This window comes from Apodemus sylvaticus, chromosome 7 (assembly GCF_947179515.1).
Source record: "Apodemus sylvaticus chromosome 7, mApoSyl1.1, whole genome shotgun sequence".
Lineage (NCBI taxonomy): Eukaryota > Metazoa > Chordata > Mammalia > Rodentia > Muridae > Apodemus > Apodemus sylvaticus.
Window position 1 is genome coordinate 17,844,564 of NC_067478.1, and position 17,687 is coordinate 17,862,250.

Sequence of the window (17,687 nt, forward strand, 5' to 3'; positions counted from 1 at the left end):
CTGCTTGGTGCCATGAAGCACAGACCTGGAGAAAGTGGCTTTTGTATTATTGTTGGTCTAAGTAAATCTGTTCTTGCTTTGCTGTTTGCTTTGCAGCTAACACTGTGAGTTTCCGGGGCCCTTCACTGGCTGTGAAGACACTGGCTTCACTACCGGTCCTTTTCTTTGTTCTAACAGCATTTATATTTTTCAATGTGTGTATCATATTCACATACATTAATTGAGTCTTGGATATACAGAACTGGATTGGTCTTTAACCCCTTCCCCATCCCACATTCTCACCCATGGGTCCTTGTAAGATGCTGCTTATTACTAAGCCACAAACATCTACTCATTAAAACTGGATTCTAATGATGAGTTCCCTCCTCATCATCCTCCCAGGCCACCATCTGCTCTTCTCGACCTTATGTTTATTATCCCTCCACTTAAAAAAATAGTTTATGTTTCAAGGCTCAACTAGAATTCCGTCAAGTTGAGCTGAGGGTACAGAGGTCTCCCCAAGAGCTTTCTGGTTCATGCGCAGTCCTTTCCCAGGATCTTTTCAAAGCATTTGTTATGACTGATGAATCCAACTTCAACGGCACATCATCACTCAGAATCCAGAGTCTACACTAGGACTCACTCTTGGCTCTTACATTCCATGGGTCTAGCCAAGTTTAGAATGACATTTGTCTGCTATCACAATATCACAAAACTCAACAACCATAAGACCCTCTCTTTAGTCATCCCATTTGTCCATCCCATTGGTCCTCCCTGGTGGCCACTGACTTTTCAATCACCTCCTGATTTCCCTGAATATCGTACAGCTAGAACAGCACACTAGGCTGCCTTTTTAGTCAGCCTTTTCTTGTTAGAAATGAGCATTTGTTTCCTCTGTGTCTTTTCATGACCGGATATTTTGTTGTTGTTGTTGTTGTTGTTGTTGTTTCCGTGATGAATATTGTTCCCTTCTCTGAAGGACCTGGTTTCATTGCTTCTTTATGAACACCACAGTTGCTTCTGGGTTTTGGCAGTTGTGACTGAAGTTGCCATAGCATCTGGGGGTAGGTTTTCCTGATGGGAATTCCCATTCAGACTGGTGCAAACACTGCAGCAAATAGCTGAGTCTTGATATAGGTACTTCCAGTGACAGCTAGGAGCCTTCTTTTTACTTAAGTACTTCCTGCTTTGCTCTTGTTAACATATCTGAAAGCACTGAAATGTCTGCATGATCTTTTCTATTTTAAAGTAACTCCCTATTGTACTTTTGTGTTATTTCAATATGCATTTCTGACATATCATTATACTTCATTAAAAAACGATTCATCAGCACCACCTATCTCCAAAACCCAAAGATTCAGTTGTGTATAAAAATTAATCAGGTGGAAGTTATGAAAATATAAATTAATAAGCAAAGAGCTACTGTTGCATCCCTAATTGTCAAAACTTTAAAATCCTGATAGGTGTCAGGTAGGATTCAGAGCACTGAAGTTCTGACACCTGGCTGCGGGGAGGGAGACCGGCACCTCCAGAGAACCAGCTTGACGGTCCATCATAGGCCTGAGGATGCCTACCCCAGATTCCTTCTGCCACTGGTAGACACACACCTAACAGATAAACAAAGAGGCTTACACAACTGCACACAAGCTAGTGTTGTTTATGATAGAAAAGAATCAAGCTAATGCAAATAACTCTCGTCCTGGAAAAGGCTTAACAAGCTATTTGGTACAAATACAGAGGCCAACATGAGAAATTGTAAAACAAGCAATTGTAGTGTTTGTAATATAAACCAATCCCAAAATTCATAATAATGAAAAAGGATGTAAAATAGCTTGTATAACATAAGCCTGTTAATGTACAGCCGAAGACCAAAGCTTAGTACATTTTTATGTGATTTACATCTATTTCTCTCTCTACCTACTGAGATATAAAGAAAACACTAATGGCTGGGTATCTAGATGAAGAATATGCAGTTATATATTCATTCATGGCTCTGGACCAAGAAAAAGCATGAAGACATGAATTCTGATCCACAGAACCCATGTAAGCCAGGAACCAGTGATTCAAGCCTTAACCCCAGGACTGAGAGGAAGAGGGAGGAGAGTGGAGAGGGGGAAGATGGGAAAGAGGCAGAGGGAGAGAGATCGGGATCTGCTGGGCAGCCAGTCCAGTCAGTGAGCTCCAAGGTCAGTGGCAGATACTCACAGCGTAGCGTGCCATGGAGGAAGACACCCACTCTTTTTTAATTTGTTTATTATATTAATATGAGCACACTATAGCTGTTTTCAGACATATCAGAAGAGGGCATTAGATTCTATTACAGATGGTTGTGAGCCACTATGTGGTTGCTGGGATTTGAACTCGGCATCTTTGGAAGAGCAGTCAGTGCTCTTAACCGCTGAGCTATCTCCAGCCCAAGACACCCACTCTTGTTATTGACTTGTGGCTTCCACAGGTACACACACACATGAACACACATGGGTGCTTCATTGCTTTATCTTGTGACTTTTCTGTCATCTTGAGATTTTCCTAAAACAAAAAGATAAAGAAGAGTCATCGATCAGACAGCGTTAATGTATGTTGTCTCAAAGTGCAAGCATAACGTGATTTTTAAAAATCATCAGCAATATTTCGGGTGGTTCTAAGTGAAAAGGGAGAAGCTTGGAGGGGTGGGGCCCATGGGAGCTGCTGAGGGGCACGCTCTTCATCCAGGTGAATACTTGTGCCTTTCTCTTTCAACTCCACAGATAAACTCTACACTTTTCCCTGGATAGATATTTCACAAGAGGGAAAAGGTATACATATTATGATGAAAAAATTATTTCAAAGAAAAATTGCTATTTGTATGCTGAAATGGTTATTTTTTTTTAAATTGGTTTGAAGCTCCCAAGATGGCCCAGCAGGTAAAGGCACTTGCCTGATACTCAATCCCCAGGAAGGAGAGACCCAACTTCCCCAAGCTATTCTCTGACCAACACCTTTGTGACAATGCATAGAGAACCTCCCTCCACGTACACAAATAAATTAGAAATAAATAAAACTAATTTTATTTTATAACAAGAAGCAGCTTTTACATGAACTCAACTAAGTGAAAGGTGCTTGGTGTAGACCAAGCTTTGAGGCTGTCTCTAATCTTCTGCTACAGTGCTGTCTCTGAATCTTGAGTGGTTGGCTCTCAGGTCTCACATGTACTGCACAGTGCAACCCCCATACGCATGTCAGCAGGTACCTGACGCGTGCAGCTTAAGATGTCACCAAGGGGGAAGTTTGGATGAAGGTTTCATAATTATCTGAGTGTACACAACTTTTATTGTTCACATATGTATCTGAGTGTATGGAATCAATACGTCATTATTATTTTAAGCAAACAGCCACCTGTCCGGGCAGTTCTCTAATGCTCGCTTTTTCTTTGTGTAGATTAGAACTTTGCCGATCCCTGGCTGACCTAAACAGAAATTCTTTTATGATATCTTCAAAGTAGAAACTGACAACTAATCCTTTACCACCAACAACAAATTCCTTCCTTTATTTCTTACCCGAAAAACTTTCATTTACATTTTCATATGTAGAAAAATGATTAATAATTAGCACACATATAGTCTTGCAAGATTAACCATTACATGTGTCAAGAAGGTAAAAGCTCCGGAATTAACTGTGATCCCCGAGTTATACATTGAACATGCAGATTTACCCATTCTAGGCATGTGTGGATTTATAGTCTTTGGGGGAGGGGTTGGATTTGTTTTTTCAAGACAGGGTTTCTCTGTGTGGCCCTGGTAGTCCTGGAACTCACTCTGTAGACCAGGCTGGCCTCGGACTCAGAAATCCGCCTGCCTCTGCCTCCCAGATGCTGGGATTACAGGTGTGCGCCACCTCCGCCCGGCTGGATTTATAGTCTTTGAGAAGGCTCGCCTATTTCTTCTTCTCCACCAGCAATCCTCCTCTTCCTCCTCTTCTTTCCTCTTGTTTTAAGATTCCTCCTAAAAATGAGACCATGCATCTTTTCTTTCTGTGTCTGGCTTATTTCTTTTAACATCAGCACCCAATGACAGAATCCCTTTTCCTCTTAAAAGATAATTAGTTTTCTTATGCATATAACGTTATATATAAATCCATCACACTTAAAAATTCAGCCCTCCGCAGCTGCCTAAGTTGTTCCCACATCTTGCGCTGTTATGAACGATGCCTGTGAGCATGGGTTCAGAGATGTGCCCACGGGGTGCTCTCACACCCTTGGGTGTATTCCACAGAGAGGCATTGTTGGGGTTCTATGTTTAACTTCTTTGGGAGCCCCTGTGCTGCTTTCTGCAATGGCCATACTGGTGTGTGTTACACCAACCTTGTATATGGCTTCTTTGGGGGCCCCTGTGCAGCTTTCCGCAATGGCTGTACTGGTGTGTGTTACACCAACCTTGTCTATGGCTTCTTTGGTTACTCTGATCCTCACTCACCTCTTGTTTTGGTGACAGCCACTCTAACAAGTATGAGGTGACATCTCCTTGAGCTCGGATTTGCATCTTCCTGAAGATTGGTGATGGGTTTGTTTTTGTTAAGTCATGAACCTGGTGGCCATTTTTATTACCTGGAGAAATGTCTGTCTGGTACCTGGCTCCATTTGACCCATTTATAACCAGGTTGTCTGTTCTGCTGTTGCCAGCAATCTCTGGGCTCTCGGATTGTGAGCTGTGAGTTTGTTGTTCTTATCTTAACCTCTTACAGATATATAGTTGGCAAATACTTCCCCTCTCCCTGAAAGTCATCTCTGCTTTCTGCTGGCTGCTGCTTCAGTTTGATGCACTTTAGTTAATTTGATTTTGCTTTTGAAGGCTGAACTTTGATGTGGTTGCCAAACACCATTGTCTAGGCCACCGCCATGATAAGTTCCCCCCATGTTTTCTTTTAGCTTTGTGGCTTTGGGTCTGCTATTTAGATCTATCATTTCCAAGTAGAGTTTTGTGTGTCGTATGGGTTAAAGGTCCAGTTTTATTGTTTACCATGTGAATGGTCCATTTCCCCATTATTTATTAAAGAGTTGATCCTTTTCTTGTTATGCCTTTTCCACACCTTCTCCTTCACATTTTTTTCCCATGGGGGGAAAGGGTTTTGTTTAGTGCTGAGATTTAAACTGGAATCGCCATGTTTGTGCATCAAGAACTTTTACCCACCGAGGCATCTCTCTGGCTCCCTTCTCCATCCTTGAAGGGCAACTTTGCGGAATGGAACATCCGCTCAGCTCTTGAGATATTTCCTTGTTCTAGTCCTGCTCCCGTGGTTTACTGGCTAGTTGACAGAAGCTAGAGTCATCTGAGAGGAGGAAGCCTTAACTCAGAAAATGCCTGCATAATGCATGGCAAGACCGTAGGACATTTTCTTAATTAGCAATTGATCATGGAAGGCCCAGCCCACTGTGGGTGTGGCAACTCCTGGGCTGGTGGCCCTGGGTTCTATAGGAAAGCAGGCTGAGGAAGCCATGGGGACCAAGCCAGTGAGCAGCGCCCTCCATGGCCTCTGCATCAGCTCCTGCCTCCAGGTTCCTGCCCTGCCCGAGTTCCTGACCTGGCTTCCTTCAGTGATGAGCAGTGATGTGGAAGCTGAGGTGAATAAACCCTTTCCTCCCTGGGTTTCTTTAGTCATGGTGTTTCATCACAGCAATAGTGGTCCTAACTAAGAGACATGGTTTGCAAGAAAGTTTCAGGTGTGTTTTAATCTTTCTTCCTTCGTGGGTGAAAAAATTACCCCTTAGGTTTCTTTCAAGATATCTTCTTTATCTTTGGTTTTTCTGAAATTCAAGCAATATCATTCTCGCCTGGTGTCTGGCACTCATTCTGCTTGGTATTGTTCGCTGTGCTTCCTGTGCCACCTCTTACTTACTCTGTCACCAATCTAGGGGGACATCGTCGCCATCACTTTAAAGTTTTCTGTTCCTTCTTCTGGCATATTCCCTTCTGTAGTCACGTAATCCTTGGGCCTCCTCTTTCTCCTCCTCTTTCCTCCCCCTCCTCCTCTTCCCTGCCCCTCCTCCTCTTCCCTGTCCCTCCTCCTCTTCCCTGTCCCTCCTCCTTTTCCCTGCCCCTCCTCCTCTTCCCTGCCCCTCCTCCTCTTCCCTGCCCCTCCTCCTCTTCCCTCCCCCTCCTCCTCTTCCCTCCCCTTCCTCCTCTTCCCTCCCCCTCCTCCTCTTCCCTCCCCCTCTTCCTCTTCCCTCCCCCTCTTCCTCTTCCCTGCTCTTCTTCCTCTTCCCTGCCCCCTCCTCTTCCCTGCCCCTCCTCCCCTTACCTCCCCCTGCTCCCCTTACCTCCCCCTCCTCCCCTTACCTCCCCCTCCTCCCCTTACCTCCCCCTCCTCCCCTTACCTCCCCCTCTCCCCTTCTCCTCTTCTCTGCCTCTCCTCCTCCTCTTTCTCTTCTCCTCTCCTCAGTTTGCTTTTTCAGTTTGGGTGGTTTCTGTGGAGATAACTTCCCCCAGGACCAGATCCCAGCATTCTGTTTCCGACGAAGTGTTCAGTTTCCCAGCAGACACCTCTGGCCCTTCACTGGAGCTGAGGAGTCTGATGTGCTGCTTTTCTTCTCTGCTCTCTACACTTTCAATCCCTGGGCTTGCTGCACCATCTCAGCTGTACCTGAGTCTGGTTCAAACACGTGCTGAGCCTCTGCAAGTTGTGGTTCTGACCTGTAATGTTTTCTCAGTAGTTGGATATGAGGCACTGGGTAAAATTAATTCCTGTAAATATGCATTCAGTAATTTGGTGGTTGATGGAGCAGGAGAGGATGTTCTGTGGTCCTGTGGTAAAGAGCCTGAGCCTCCAGATGGCAAAACTAACCTGTATTCCTCAGCCCTGCCTCCTTAGGAAGGAGCGGGTGGTATTGGGTCCTTACTGGCTCCCACGTGGATGGCTAACACACGGAAGGATTATGGGGCTGAGATCGGATATTTCGTTTCCTGCAGATGATTAGGCTTAGGGGAAAAAAATCCTAGCAGGTCAGATCCAGACTTCTCTTAAGAGAAGACCTTATAATGAAGAAAATATTTTATTTTTATTTTTTTATTTTTTTATTGACTGGTCCTCTGAGATTTCTCTTCAAAGCTCAACTAAACTTTTAAATCATTTTTTAGTTTACTGCTTTCTGATCTGAATGTGCTTGCACCCTGCTTGATCTCTGGCATTTCCAGTGTCTAAATGGACAGTTACTACCTAGTGGGTGTGCATCTTGAAGAGTCAGCCCCCTCTGCTTGATTCAGAGAAGAAGCCCCGAAGGGTTCCAGCAGGTCTGTTACCTCTGCTGCTGCCTGTCCGCCTGCCCTCCTGTCAGTCAATGTGTTTGTCATGGTACTGACATATTCTAGGTCCACAGTCTACCGCTGAGCTACATCCCTAACCTCCCTGCTCTTTAATGTACTTTTGATACAAGTTTCCAGTTAAGTTGCCCTGGCTGGCCTTAAACAGACTCTGGAGTCTGGGCAGGCCTTGAGCTTGGGATCTTTATGCCTTAGTGTCCTAGGGATCTGAGATTATTGGCCAACCCTACCAGGCCTGTCATTGTTTTTGGGTTTTTATTTGTTTTTCTTTATTGGATTATAGGGATTAGATCAAGGAACACTAAACTGTGGACCTTCAGATGGAAGTGACTAGAGGACCGGTGCTTTGGATGAGGCACCTAGGGAAGAGGGGTGGCACTGTCCCACACCATGTGACAGTGCGGATAGGGGTAGAGCCTCAGTCACAACACTTTGTACTTTAATTCTCTTCTCTCTGCCAACACATCTCAACACAGAAAAGTGTCGACTTTGCAAAGTGACAGGTCACCCGATAACCACGCTCCAGTGTGATCATCTTTGTGAGATTCTGGGAATTGTGACGTTAACTGTTAGCCTTGCTTGAGTGTGGTATTTTCTTTATGGTCACCAAGTCCATATTCATTCATTCATTCATTCATTCATCCCCATCATGTGGATGAGGACTTAGCCTGCAGCCTCTTACCATGGACCTAGGCTCACATAGAACACTATCCTTTCTTCATTTTGAGTTCGGAGGGAGTGATAGCCCCCTTAAGGGTTAATGAATAGACAGCTCTTTCTCTTTAACACCTTGGCAAAGATCCCAATGCTTCTTCCAGTAAACAGCTGATAATGCACTTGCTCGATTCTGGAGAAAAAGAAAGCCGGTGCCTAGAACTGATGTGTCCTGCATGCCTCATTTAAAACGTGAAGCATAAATGGCATTCATCTCAATGTTGCCAAAGTTGTTTCTACATTCCCCTGGACTCTAAAATATCTACTTTGTAGATATGGCCTGGATTATGAGTTGGCTCGTGTGGGGCAGAAGTCACTCTGCAGACCCTGATTCCCAACCTGAATGTTTGGCCAGCCTTGGAGCCAGAGCTTGGGTGACTTAGCAGGCTTCGCAGCTGCACTGTATAAGAGGCACTCTCACCTTCACAGCAGAAATTTGCAAAGACCTAGAATTCTGAGTTGATGTGACCCAGCAGAGCACAGATTATAGAGACCCCCACTTTGGTTTGTATAATGTGAGGCAATCAGCATTAGAATGATAACTATGGAATTAAGGTGAAGTCTGCTGTGAATTTAAATTTTATGCTAATGACTTCAAGACTCTCATTCTTATGTCTTTAAGCAGACATAAGATATTACTATGATATTTTCATAATACTCATGAGAGAATCTATGGTAGTGGGCAAGATTTAAATCTATATCAAAATCTATATTTTGATACAAATAAAAGTAAGCCCATATCTTCACCTTCTGTGCTTTTTTCACTTGGGACTGAAGGTAGGGAGGGGCAAACCCTTCACCCCTGAGCTACAACCCTGCCGGCCCTGCTAAACCAAGCTTGGACTTAAAGGTCGTCTCCATTGCTTATTTTATGCTCTTCTTTTCCCCCCTCCTCTTCCCCCTCCTCCCCTTCCTCCCCTCCTCCTCCTCCTCTCCTCCTCCCCTCCTCCTCCTCTCCTCCTTCTCCTCCTCTAGCCCTTCTTCCTCCTCCTCTTCTTCCTCCTCCTCTTCCTCCTCCTCCTCTTCCTCCTCCTCCTCTTCCTCCTCCTCCTCTTTCTCCTCCTTCTCCTCCTCCTCCTCTTCCTCCTCTTCTTCCTCCTCCTCCTTCTCCTCCTCCTCCTCTTCCTCCTCTTCTTCCTCCTCCTCTTCCTCCTCCTCCTCCTCCTCTTCCTCCTCTTCTTCCTCCTCCTCTTCCTCCTTCTCCTCCTCCTCCTCTTCCTCCTCTCCTTCCTCCTCCTCTTCCTCCTCTTCCTCTTCCTCCCTCTACTTCTCCTCTTCCTCCTCCTCTTCTTCCTCCTCCTCCTCCTCCTCCTTCTTCTTTTCTCTCTCTCTTTCTCTCTCTCTCTCTCCACACACACACACACACACACACACACACAACACACAGAATTTGATTATACACACCAGCAGGAAAATGCATATGCAGATGATGCCTGCTTTAGGCTTTCTGTTTTAAGGTTTGGCTCCTTTGACTGACAAGGTTGGCTCAAATGGCCTCTTAGGAGCCAAGTGCAGCACTCATTTCCACTTGACTATGACTGATAATTGGCATTGCTTCCAGAGTGTGAATTGTCTAGACTCTTATGAAGGACTGGAACAAAGTCTCAAGTTGGAGAAATCAAAGGGACAATGGAACAGGCAGGGAAATAGGAATAGAGTTCCTCTGTCAAAAGTCCATTTTCTGACTATGCAAATGTTAAGTTTGAGAGGAACCTTGAAGTGGAATGGAGTGTCCATAGCCGAATATGTGTTTGGGTAGCAATTAATCTGGACATGGAAATAATATTAGTGGCAAAAAATGGACCAGCTCACTTGCTTAGTGAAGAAATAGTGGAAAAAGCTCCATGTACTTATATTTATTTGTAATATATCTCATATTCTCTCTTAACTCTGTGATGGGCATTCCAGGGTAGATGAAAATGCTTTAAACCAAGCTGGAACTGTGAGACCTCGGTTTTGTGTGGATCCAGGCAGATAGATGCAGATTGAGTACCACATTCTAAGGTGTGAGAGTCCATCTTCAACACATAGCTCAAGTTGTTGTTGTTGCTGTTCTTCCTCTTCTTCCTCTTCCTCTTCCTCTTCTCTTTCTCCTTCTTCAATTTAAGAATAAAGTGCAAATCATTAGAATCCATCTATCTATCTGTTAACAGATGAACAAATAATAAAAATTAAGTATATAAAATATATTTAGAAATAGAAATACTATTCAGGTCTATAGAAAAATGAAATCACAAAATTTGCAGAAAAATGAATAGACTTGGAATGCATAATATTAAGTGAAGTCACCATCTTAGAAACCTCATGTTCTCCTTGTATGCAGAATCTAACCAATAGTATATGTATATATGCAGACACATGTACATTTGGGTACTACATATCATGAAGAGAACAAGAAAGGAAAATATTAGAGGATAAAGAAGGAGTGAATGGTGTTATAGATACCAGTTATGAAAATATGTGAGGCTATTGTTTTTCTAGTTATGATTCTGTCATGGAGTTTTGGCTTTGATGGTGGATAGTGTATAAAATACATTCAATAGTGAAAGTATAAAATCCAGTACCAATCTGCAAAGCTTCTGTTCCAAATGTCTACTCTAACTGTATAAAAGAAGCTCACTGAGTTTTATAGTCCTTGGGTCTGGTTAATTTCAGTGTGTGATAGTTTAAATATGCATCCTTTTAAATATATAATAAAGTTTAAAGTTAAGAATTAAAAAAAGAATATAGGAGAGAAATTATACCTGGGCCTCGTGCTACATAAAATCTCAGCATTCTGAGGCAGAGGCAAGGAGATCTCTGAGTTCAAGGCCAGCCTGATCTGTATAGTGAGACCCTGTTTCAAAATTAAAAATATGAAGAAATGGCAATCATTGCCTATTTAACTAGCAGTCTTAGACCTCATCACAATGAGCTCCACACTGTCATGGCAGAGAGTAAACAGGGTGCATTGGGACACGGTGCATCTGGCCACTTCCATCGGCTGCCCAGCATCTCGTGTTTTCTCCAGGTCTGAGAACCAGGAAGGCAAGCCTGCAAGGGGGCCTCCCTTTCCTCCAAGGTGCCTCACAGTTTAGAAGGCATATGAGGTTTTGTTACTTGGTGCCCTTCATCACACAGAGTTTACTGTATAAGTTTGCCTGCCATCACCTGCGTGAGTCCTGATGTGCAAATAACATTTCCATGGTTTTCTGTTTGCCTTTCTGCCGTTTTCAGCTTACACGCTGGGGATTTTTCAGCCTACAACCTGAAAATGCGGCTGATCTTGTTCCTGACAATGATTTGTTTCCACGTGTGTATGAACCAAGATTCTGGTAAGAAGAAACGGAAGCACTTCCTTTTCATAATTCTTATATGCACTAGCTAGTGAATGAGGGTAAGCTGTTAAAGTTGGGACATTTGTTTCACCCTGCGTGATTTCAGTGCTAGTGAGGATCTGAGGGCAAAGTTTCATTTTTTATTTTATTTTATTTTATTTTATTTATTTATTTATTTATTTATTTATTTATTTATTTATTTTTTGGTTACTCTGCATTCTTTGGAAATCCTGGGCTACTGATAAAATATAGGAAAGCTATCCTTTTGTCCTTAATTGAAACTATTCCAGGTTTCCTTGAGAATTCTGTTAGGTTAAGCACTGGAAAATTTAGAATGTCTCTGTTTTTAATTGCCTTGACTGAAGTTGCTTTGGCTAAATATGTAGATTTGCTGCCTGCCCCTGCAGTTTGTTTGACTTATGCTTATAAAAGCGAGTCTGTGTTTACCCTGGAGAGAGCTCCTAGCTGTCACTGACAGTAATTGTGGTCAGTAACTCATGCCCAGTGAAATGAAGTTCAAAACACCTTCCACCGCCTCCTCTGGCCCTGCTTAAGTAGTTGGTGTAAGTGCTGGCCAGCTCATGTCCAGGACCACCTACACTGGTTTTTATGGCTTCCTCTAGGATTCTAATCTTGAAACAAGTTTTGTGGAGATAAACTAGACTTTGCCCTCAAAATATGATCTGCTGTCTCTCTGAGTCTAAAGCATTGTAAGAAGAGTCAATCTCCACCCCTACCCCCCATACACACAGATTTCATGGTTTAGGCATTATAAAGGACCTGAACTGTCTCACTGATAATCAACCACATGTCTTTCCTACACAAGATGTAGGAGCTAATGCATGAAGAGAAAGGTCACTGACGGTGGTATAGCAAACCACCCTGAGCAGGATTCTCTGGACCATCCAGACTTCCCTTGGAAAAAGGTCCTACTGGCCCTTTGCTCAGTCTTCTGCTAAATGTTTCTGGCTCTGTGATCAAGTCAAGAGTCTCAGATTGCTGGGGATGAGGTCACTTGAAAGATGAGAATGGACAAACTTATCCCTTGAGCTTTGGTCAGATGCTCCCAGAGACTTGATGATGGAAGCCAGGGCTGCTTTCTTAGTCACAACAGAAGAAAACAGGAGATAGTATGACTTTATAGGAATTTATCTAGTAACCATCTGTGATAAGAGGTTGAAGTAAGGAAATAGCCTGGGTGTTTGCTAATTGAACCTGCATGTTTTAAAGCAGAGAAGATTAGGGCTCATGTATACTGAATAACTTAATGATGCTCGTAGAATGAGCTGATGACAGGAAGGTTTCCTATCACATAATCCAACTGCACTGTGTTTTCTCATATAAGGCAAACACAAGCACATACAACTTACCTGTCTTCCTTTATAATAAAGTTCACAGGCCAGACAAAAAGCTGTCAGTGAGTGGAACTAGTTTAGACTATGATTTCCTATAAAGTAGAAATAGGATTGCAGAGCCTAGCATGGTGATGGGCTCATGCCTGTAATTCTAGCACTTGGGAAGTGATAGCAGGAGATCAAAAGTTCAAAGATAGCCTGGAGTACATTAGACTATGTCATTCTTTATATATGTACATATATTATATACACATATGTATATATAATACATATTATATATATACATATGCATAATTTATGTAATTTATATGTTTGATTGTATAATGATAGTATATAACATATGTATATATACTACTAAAGTCCTAGATGGCTTGCAAATTAATTGTTTAAAGTTCAGAAAAGTTTTTGTGTTCCAACATAAAATATGCTTTAATAGAAACTAAGATTATAGTCTCATTTCTCACCTCAAGTTGTTTGCTGTCATCATATCTTGTATATGAGAAAATAAACTTATCAATCATGATACTCACTCCTATGGCTTACTGAATGTATTAGAAATAACTTTCCTGCAGACTAGGCCAGCCCTGTGCATTCATGATCTCTTAAGCTTCATCCACTCAACACTTTAATATAAAAATAATGTCTGCAGATTGATCAGATAACTCGAGGCGTCACTTAGGTGAGAATCGCAGTGAAAGATGCTCAGGTTTCATACTTCTAACCAATTTGAAAAAATATGATTCAAATGAACATGTTCAATGTTTTGATGTATGTGTACATGACTGAGCATGCGCATGTGTGTTGTGTGTGCATGCATGTGTGCACATGTGCCCACATCCCAGATCCCATAAAGCGTACAGGAGGAAATTGCCCATTAAAGAATAAACTACTTTTTATTAACCATTTTACTTTGATAAGTTTACCTATTTCCAGTTGGCTAATTGTTTGCAAAATGTGTTCATTGTTGCAAAGCTTTCAAATGAGAAGCTCTCACCACACCAAGAAACAAACGCTTCTTGTCCTGAGAGATTATGTGGTGTTAAATTATTCTGTTCAATTTGTCAGGAAGGTACTAAGATTTTTTTTTTTACTAATTTTCTATTTGTATACATGGTGTGTATGTGTGTTTGGCATTAAACATGACAAAAAATTTCTAAAACTTTTTGCTATGCTATGATTTTATAGGCCCAGAGTATGCAGATGTGGTATTTCTGGTGGACAGTTCAGATCACCTAGGGATTAAGTCCTTTCCTCTTGTGAAAACTTTCATCCACAAGATGATCAGCAGCCTCCCCATAGAGGCCAACAAGTACCGTGTGGCCCTGGCCCAGTACAGCGATGCTCTCCACAGTGAGTTCCAGCTGGACACCTTCAAGAACAGGAACCCCATGCTGAACCACCTGAAGAAGAACTTCGGGTTCATCGGTGGCTCCCTGAAGATAGGGAATGCCCTGCAGGAGGCTCACAGGACCTATTTCTCTGCTCCCTCAAACGGAAGAGACAAGAAACAGTTCCCCCCAATCCTGGTGGTGCTAGCCTCGGCGGAGTCTGAGGATGATGTGGAAGAGGCTTCGAAGGCCCTTCGGGACGATGGGGTGAAAATCATCTCTGTGGGGGTGCAGAAGGCTTCTGAGGAAAACCTGAAGGCCATGGCCACCTCTCAGTTCCATTTCAACCTCAGGACTGCCAGAGACCTCAGCATGTTTGCCCCGAATATGACACAGATCATCAAGGATGTCACTCAGTACAGGGATGGAATGGCTGATGACATTATTGTAGAAGGTGGGTATCCTAATTTTCTTTGTATTGTTGTGATTAGACACTGGCCAAACACAAAGTAGGGAGAAAGGGGTTTAATTGAGCTTATAGGTTTACAATCCATTGTCGAACGATGTTGGTGTGGAAATTCAATCAAGAACTGAATTAGAACATGGAAGGACACTGCTCGCTAGCTGGCTCCTTCTAGTGTACTTTCTTGCTTAGGGATGGTGTTGCCCACAGTGGGCCGAGTCCTCCTCCATTAATTAGCAGTCAAGGAAAGGCTCCAGAGACATGTTCACAGGCCAGTTTGATGGGGGCAGTTCTTCTAAGTGTGTCCAAGAGATAACAAGATTTACCAGGACCGTGAGCTGAGGCTCTGTGCATAGGACCAATGTCAAAATGATTTTGAAAAATCAAGGTGGGAAGAGAATTAAAGTCCTGTGAATACCCTTTTCTTCCAATGGGTAGATTTTTTCAGGTATTAAATATCTCTATATGTTCAAGGAGTTACAGAGATTGTGGCATTAAGAAAAAGAAGAAGAAAGAAGAAGGAGGAGAAGAAAGAAGAAGAAGAAGGAGGAGGAGGAGGAGAAGGAGGAGAAGGAGGAGGAGAAGAAGAGAAGAAGAGAAGAGAAGAAGAAGATGAAGAAGAAGAAGACAAGAAGAATAGAAGAAAAGAAGAAGAAAAAAGAAGAAAAGAAGAAGAAGAAGAGAAGAAGAAAAGAAGAAGAAAGAAAGAAAAGAATTCCATGAGCCTTGGATCTTTTCATAGCCTATTTAGCTCCTGATTTAAAAGTTCTGCAGTACCTCCTCCTTGCCACCCAGGTCGCTATTAGCCACCTCCCTGGGTTGTTGTTCTTGCTGCCAGTTTATTTACTGGTTTTGGAGAAGCCTTTAGCTTCAGAAACCACATAGTGTAACCACAGAATCCTAAGACTGAAGCCAGTCTCTGGTAATTCAAATCCTATTCTGAAGCAAAGAGCTTACGTGGTATGAGGTGTCCTGGTGGCAACCAGCCGTGTGTGGCCAGAGCTGGGTGAAGTCCTCTGGTTTCTAGTCAGGTAGCCTGAACCCCACATTGCTTATTCTGCTGTTTGATTCTGAATTAGCTTCTGTGTTCTCCACAGTCTGCCCCCTTGGTTAAATCAGCTTGAGATGACCTATTGACTCTACAGAATGCTTTCCTTGTGGCAACTTATGGACATGCAAATCTTTACTACTAGCCTCTTTCCCAAACTTTCCCAAATAATTGAAAATGTACCCGTTACTATTCCTTTGCAATATTTAGGTTTGAGCTCTTTGAGTATAATAAAGGTGGTACCTAAATGATTTTCACATTAATAGCTAATGTTCCTTGAATGAATTGTATCTATCAGGCTCTATGTTAAGTATATCGTCTATATAATATCTAAGCCAACTCTATGAGGTAAACACTACATCTCACTTTATAATTTTATAAAATAAAAGATATATTTTATATATATTTATAAACAGTCCCATCAAAGCACCTTTACATAGCAGAGCTCAAGTATGTCTATATGTCTTCCACTCAGCAGAGGTGCTGACCCTCCTGTGATAACTGTGCTCACTCATTTCTTTTTCTCCTCACACAGCTTGCCAAGGCCCTTCTGTGGCTGATGTGGTATTCCTGTTGGATATGGCCATCAATGGGAGCCAAGAGGACCTAGATCATCTTAAAGCATTCCTGGGTGAAAGTGTCTCTGCCCTTGACATAAAGGAAAATTGCATGAGAGTTGGTCTGGTGACCTATAGCAACGAGACAAGGGTGATCAGTTCTCTGAACATGGGTATCAACAAGACGGAGGTCTTGCAGCACATACAGGATCTGTCCCCTCATGTAGGGCAGGCCTACACAGGAGCTGCCCTCAGAAAGACTAGGAAGGAAGTCTTCAGTGCACAGAAGGGCAGTCGGAAGAACCAAGGGGTACCTCAGATTGCTGTGCTGGTGACCCACAGAGCTTCAGAAGACAATGTGACCAAGGCAGCTGCCAACCTCCGGCGGGAGGGAGTGACCATCTTTACCATGGGCATAGAGGGGGCTAACCCAGACCAGCTGGAGAAGATCGCCTCCCACCCTGCCGAGCAGTTCACCTCCAAACTGAGCAACTTCTCTGAGCTGGCCACCCGCAACCAGACATTCCTAAAGAAGCTGCGGAACCAAATCACACACACCGTGTCCGTCTTCTCAGAACGGACTGAGACCCTCAAATCTGGTAAAGCCTCTCTGGGAGAAGGTCATTCTAGAGCCTTCTTTATCCTTGTCTTTTGAGTGTTTTATATACAGAAGGGACTCAGGGGTGCTGAAGTGGGTAGGTGGAATGATAATTCCTAATTTTAAGTTTAGCTGGATACTAGGAAGTCCAGGTTGGAGGACACTAAGAAACAGCTGAAATGAGAGCCTGGGAGAAGGATTTCCTCCTTAGCATGGCTTTAATTGGACCAGTTACTTCAACACACCCTGGAATCATTTCCTATTCTGCCTCTTTTGCTGGCTATAATTCTTTGCCTCCCGAGTCTCCCCTGGGCTTCCCTCTACTTCATTATTACTCACATTTCTCATCCTTTAATCCAAGGCCAAATTAGAGAATAAATAAGAAACCTGATTTGTATAGACAGATTAATTTAAGTAACAACCTATTGCCTGTACATTTAGAGAGAGAACAGATTGTATATTTGCAAGTGCACAGTGTTTTATATACATGTACATAAATACCCATGGATGCTATGCAAAATTTTATCTATGTATATGCAAACCTATTTGTATTCATTATGCAGCAATCATTTATAGCTTATTTACTGTGTCACAGTGTCCTACACTCAAGGTCCCTAACCACATTCCCACTGGAGTCCAGGTGTAGGAGAAGGCAAGAAGTAAATACATTTTTCTAGATACTAGGAAAGAGAACTCACATGTTCATAGTATCCTGCTACACACCCTTTATTCCATGTTATATTTCTTTATCTCCAAATATTACTTGCTAAAGGAGAAAAACAAGTTGCAAAGAGAAATTTCTAATATTCCTATATGTATATTTATCCTTATTTATGTTGAAGAATTAGGGTTATAGTCTTAAAGTATCAGGAACAACAAATTTTCTCCAATTGATGCTGAGCCCCCATCCCAAGCTTCAAAAGCAAGTCCTCAATGCCTGGAATCTCTTCCCTCTTCTTCCTTCTTCTTATGATAGCCATCTTCCTTATGTGTACTCAAGTCTCTTTTATATCTGCCCCAGATGCCACATTGGTCT

The 17,687-nt window shown here is 42.7% G+C and overlaps 1 protein-coding gene across 1 annotated transcript in view; it reads left to right on the forward strand.

Moving 5' to 3' along the window:
- Positions 1 to 17,687, forward strand: part of Col6a6 (collagen type VI alpha 6 chain) — a 135,993-nt gene that overhangs the window by 25,588 nt on the left and 92,718 nt on the right. Inside the window, exons 3-5 of the mRNA XM_052187444.1 lie at positions 11,202 to 11,299; positions 13,843 to 14,439; positions 16,032 to 16,652. Coding sequence (XP_052043404.1) covers positions 11,202 to 11,299; positions 13,843 to 14,439; positions 16,032 to 16,652 — 1,316 coding nt within the window. The remainder of the gene's footprint in view (positions 1 to 11,201; positions 11,300 to 13,842; positions 14,440 to 16,031; positions 16,653 to 17,687) is intronic.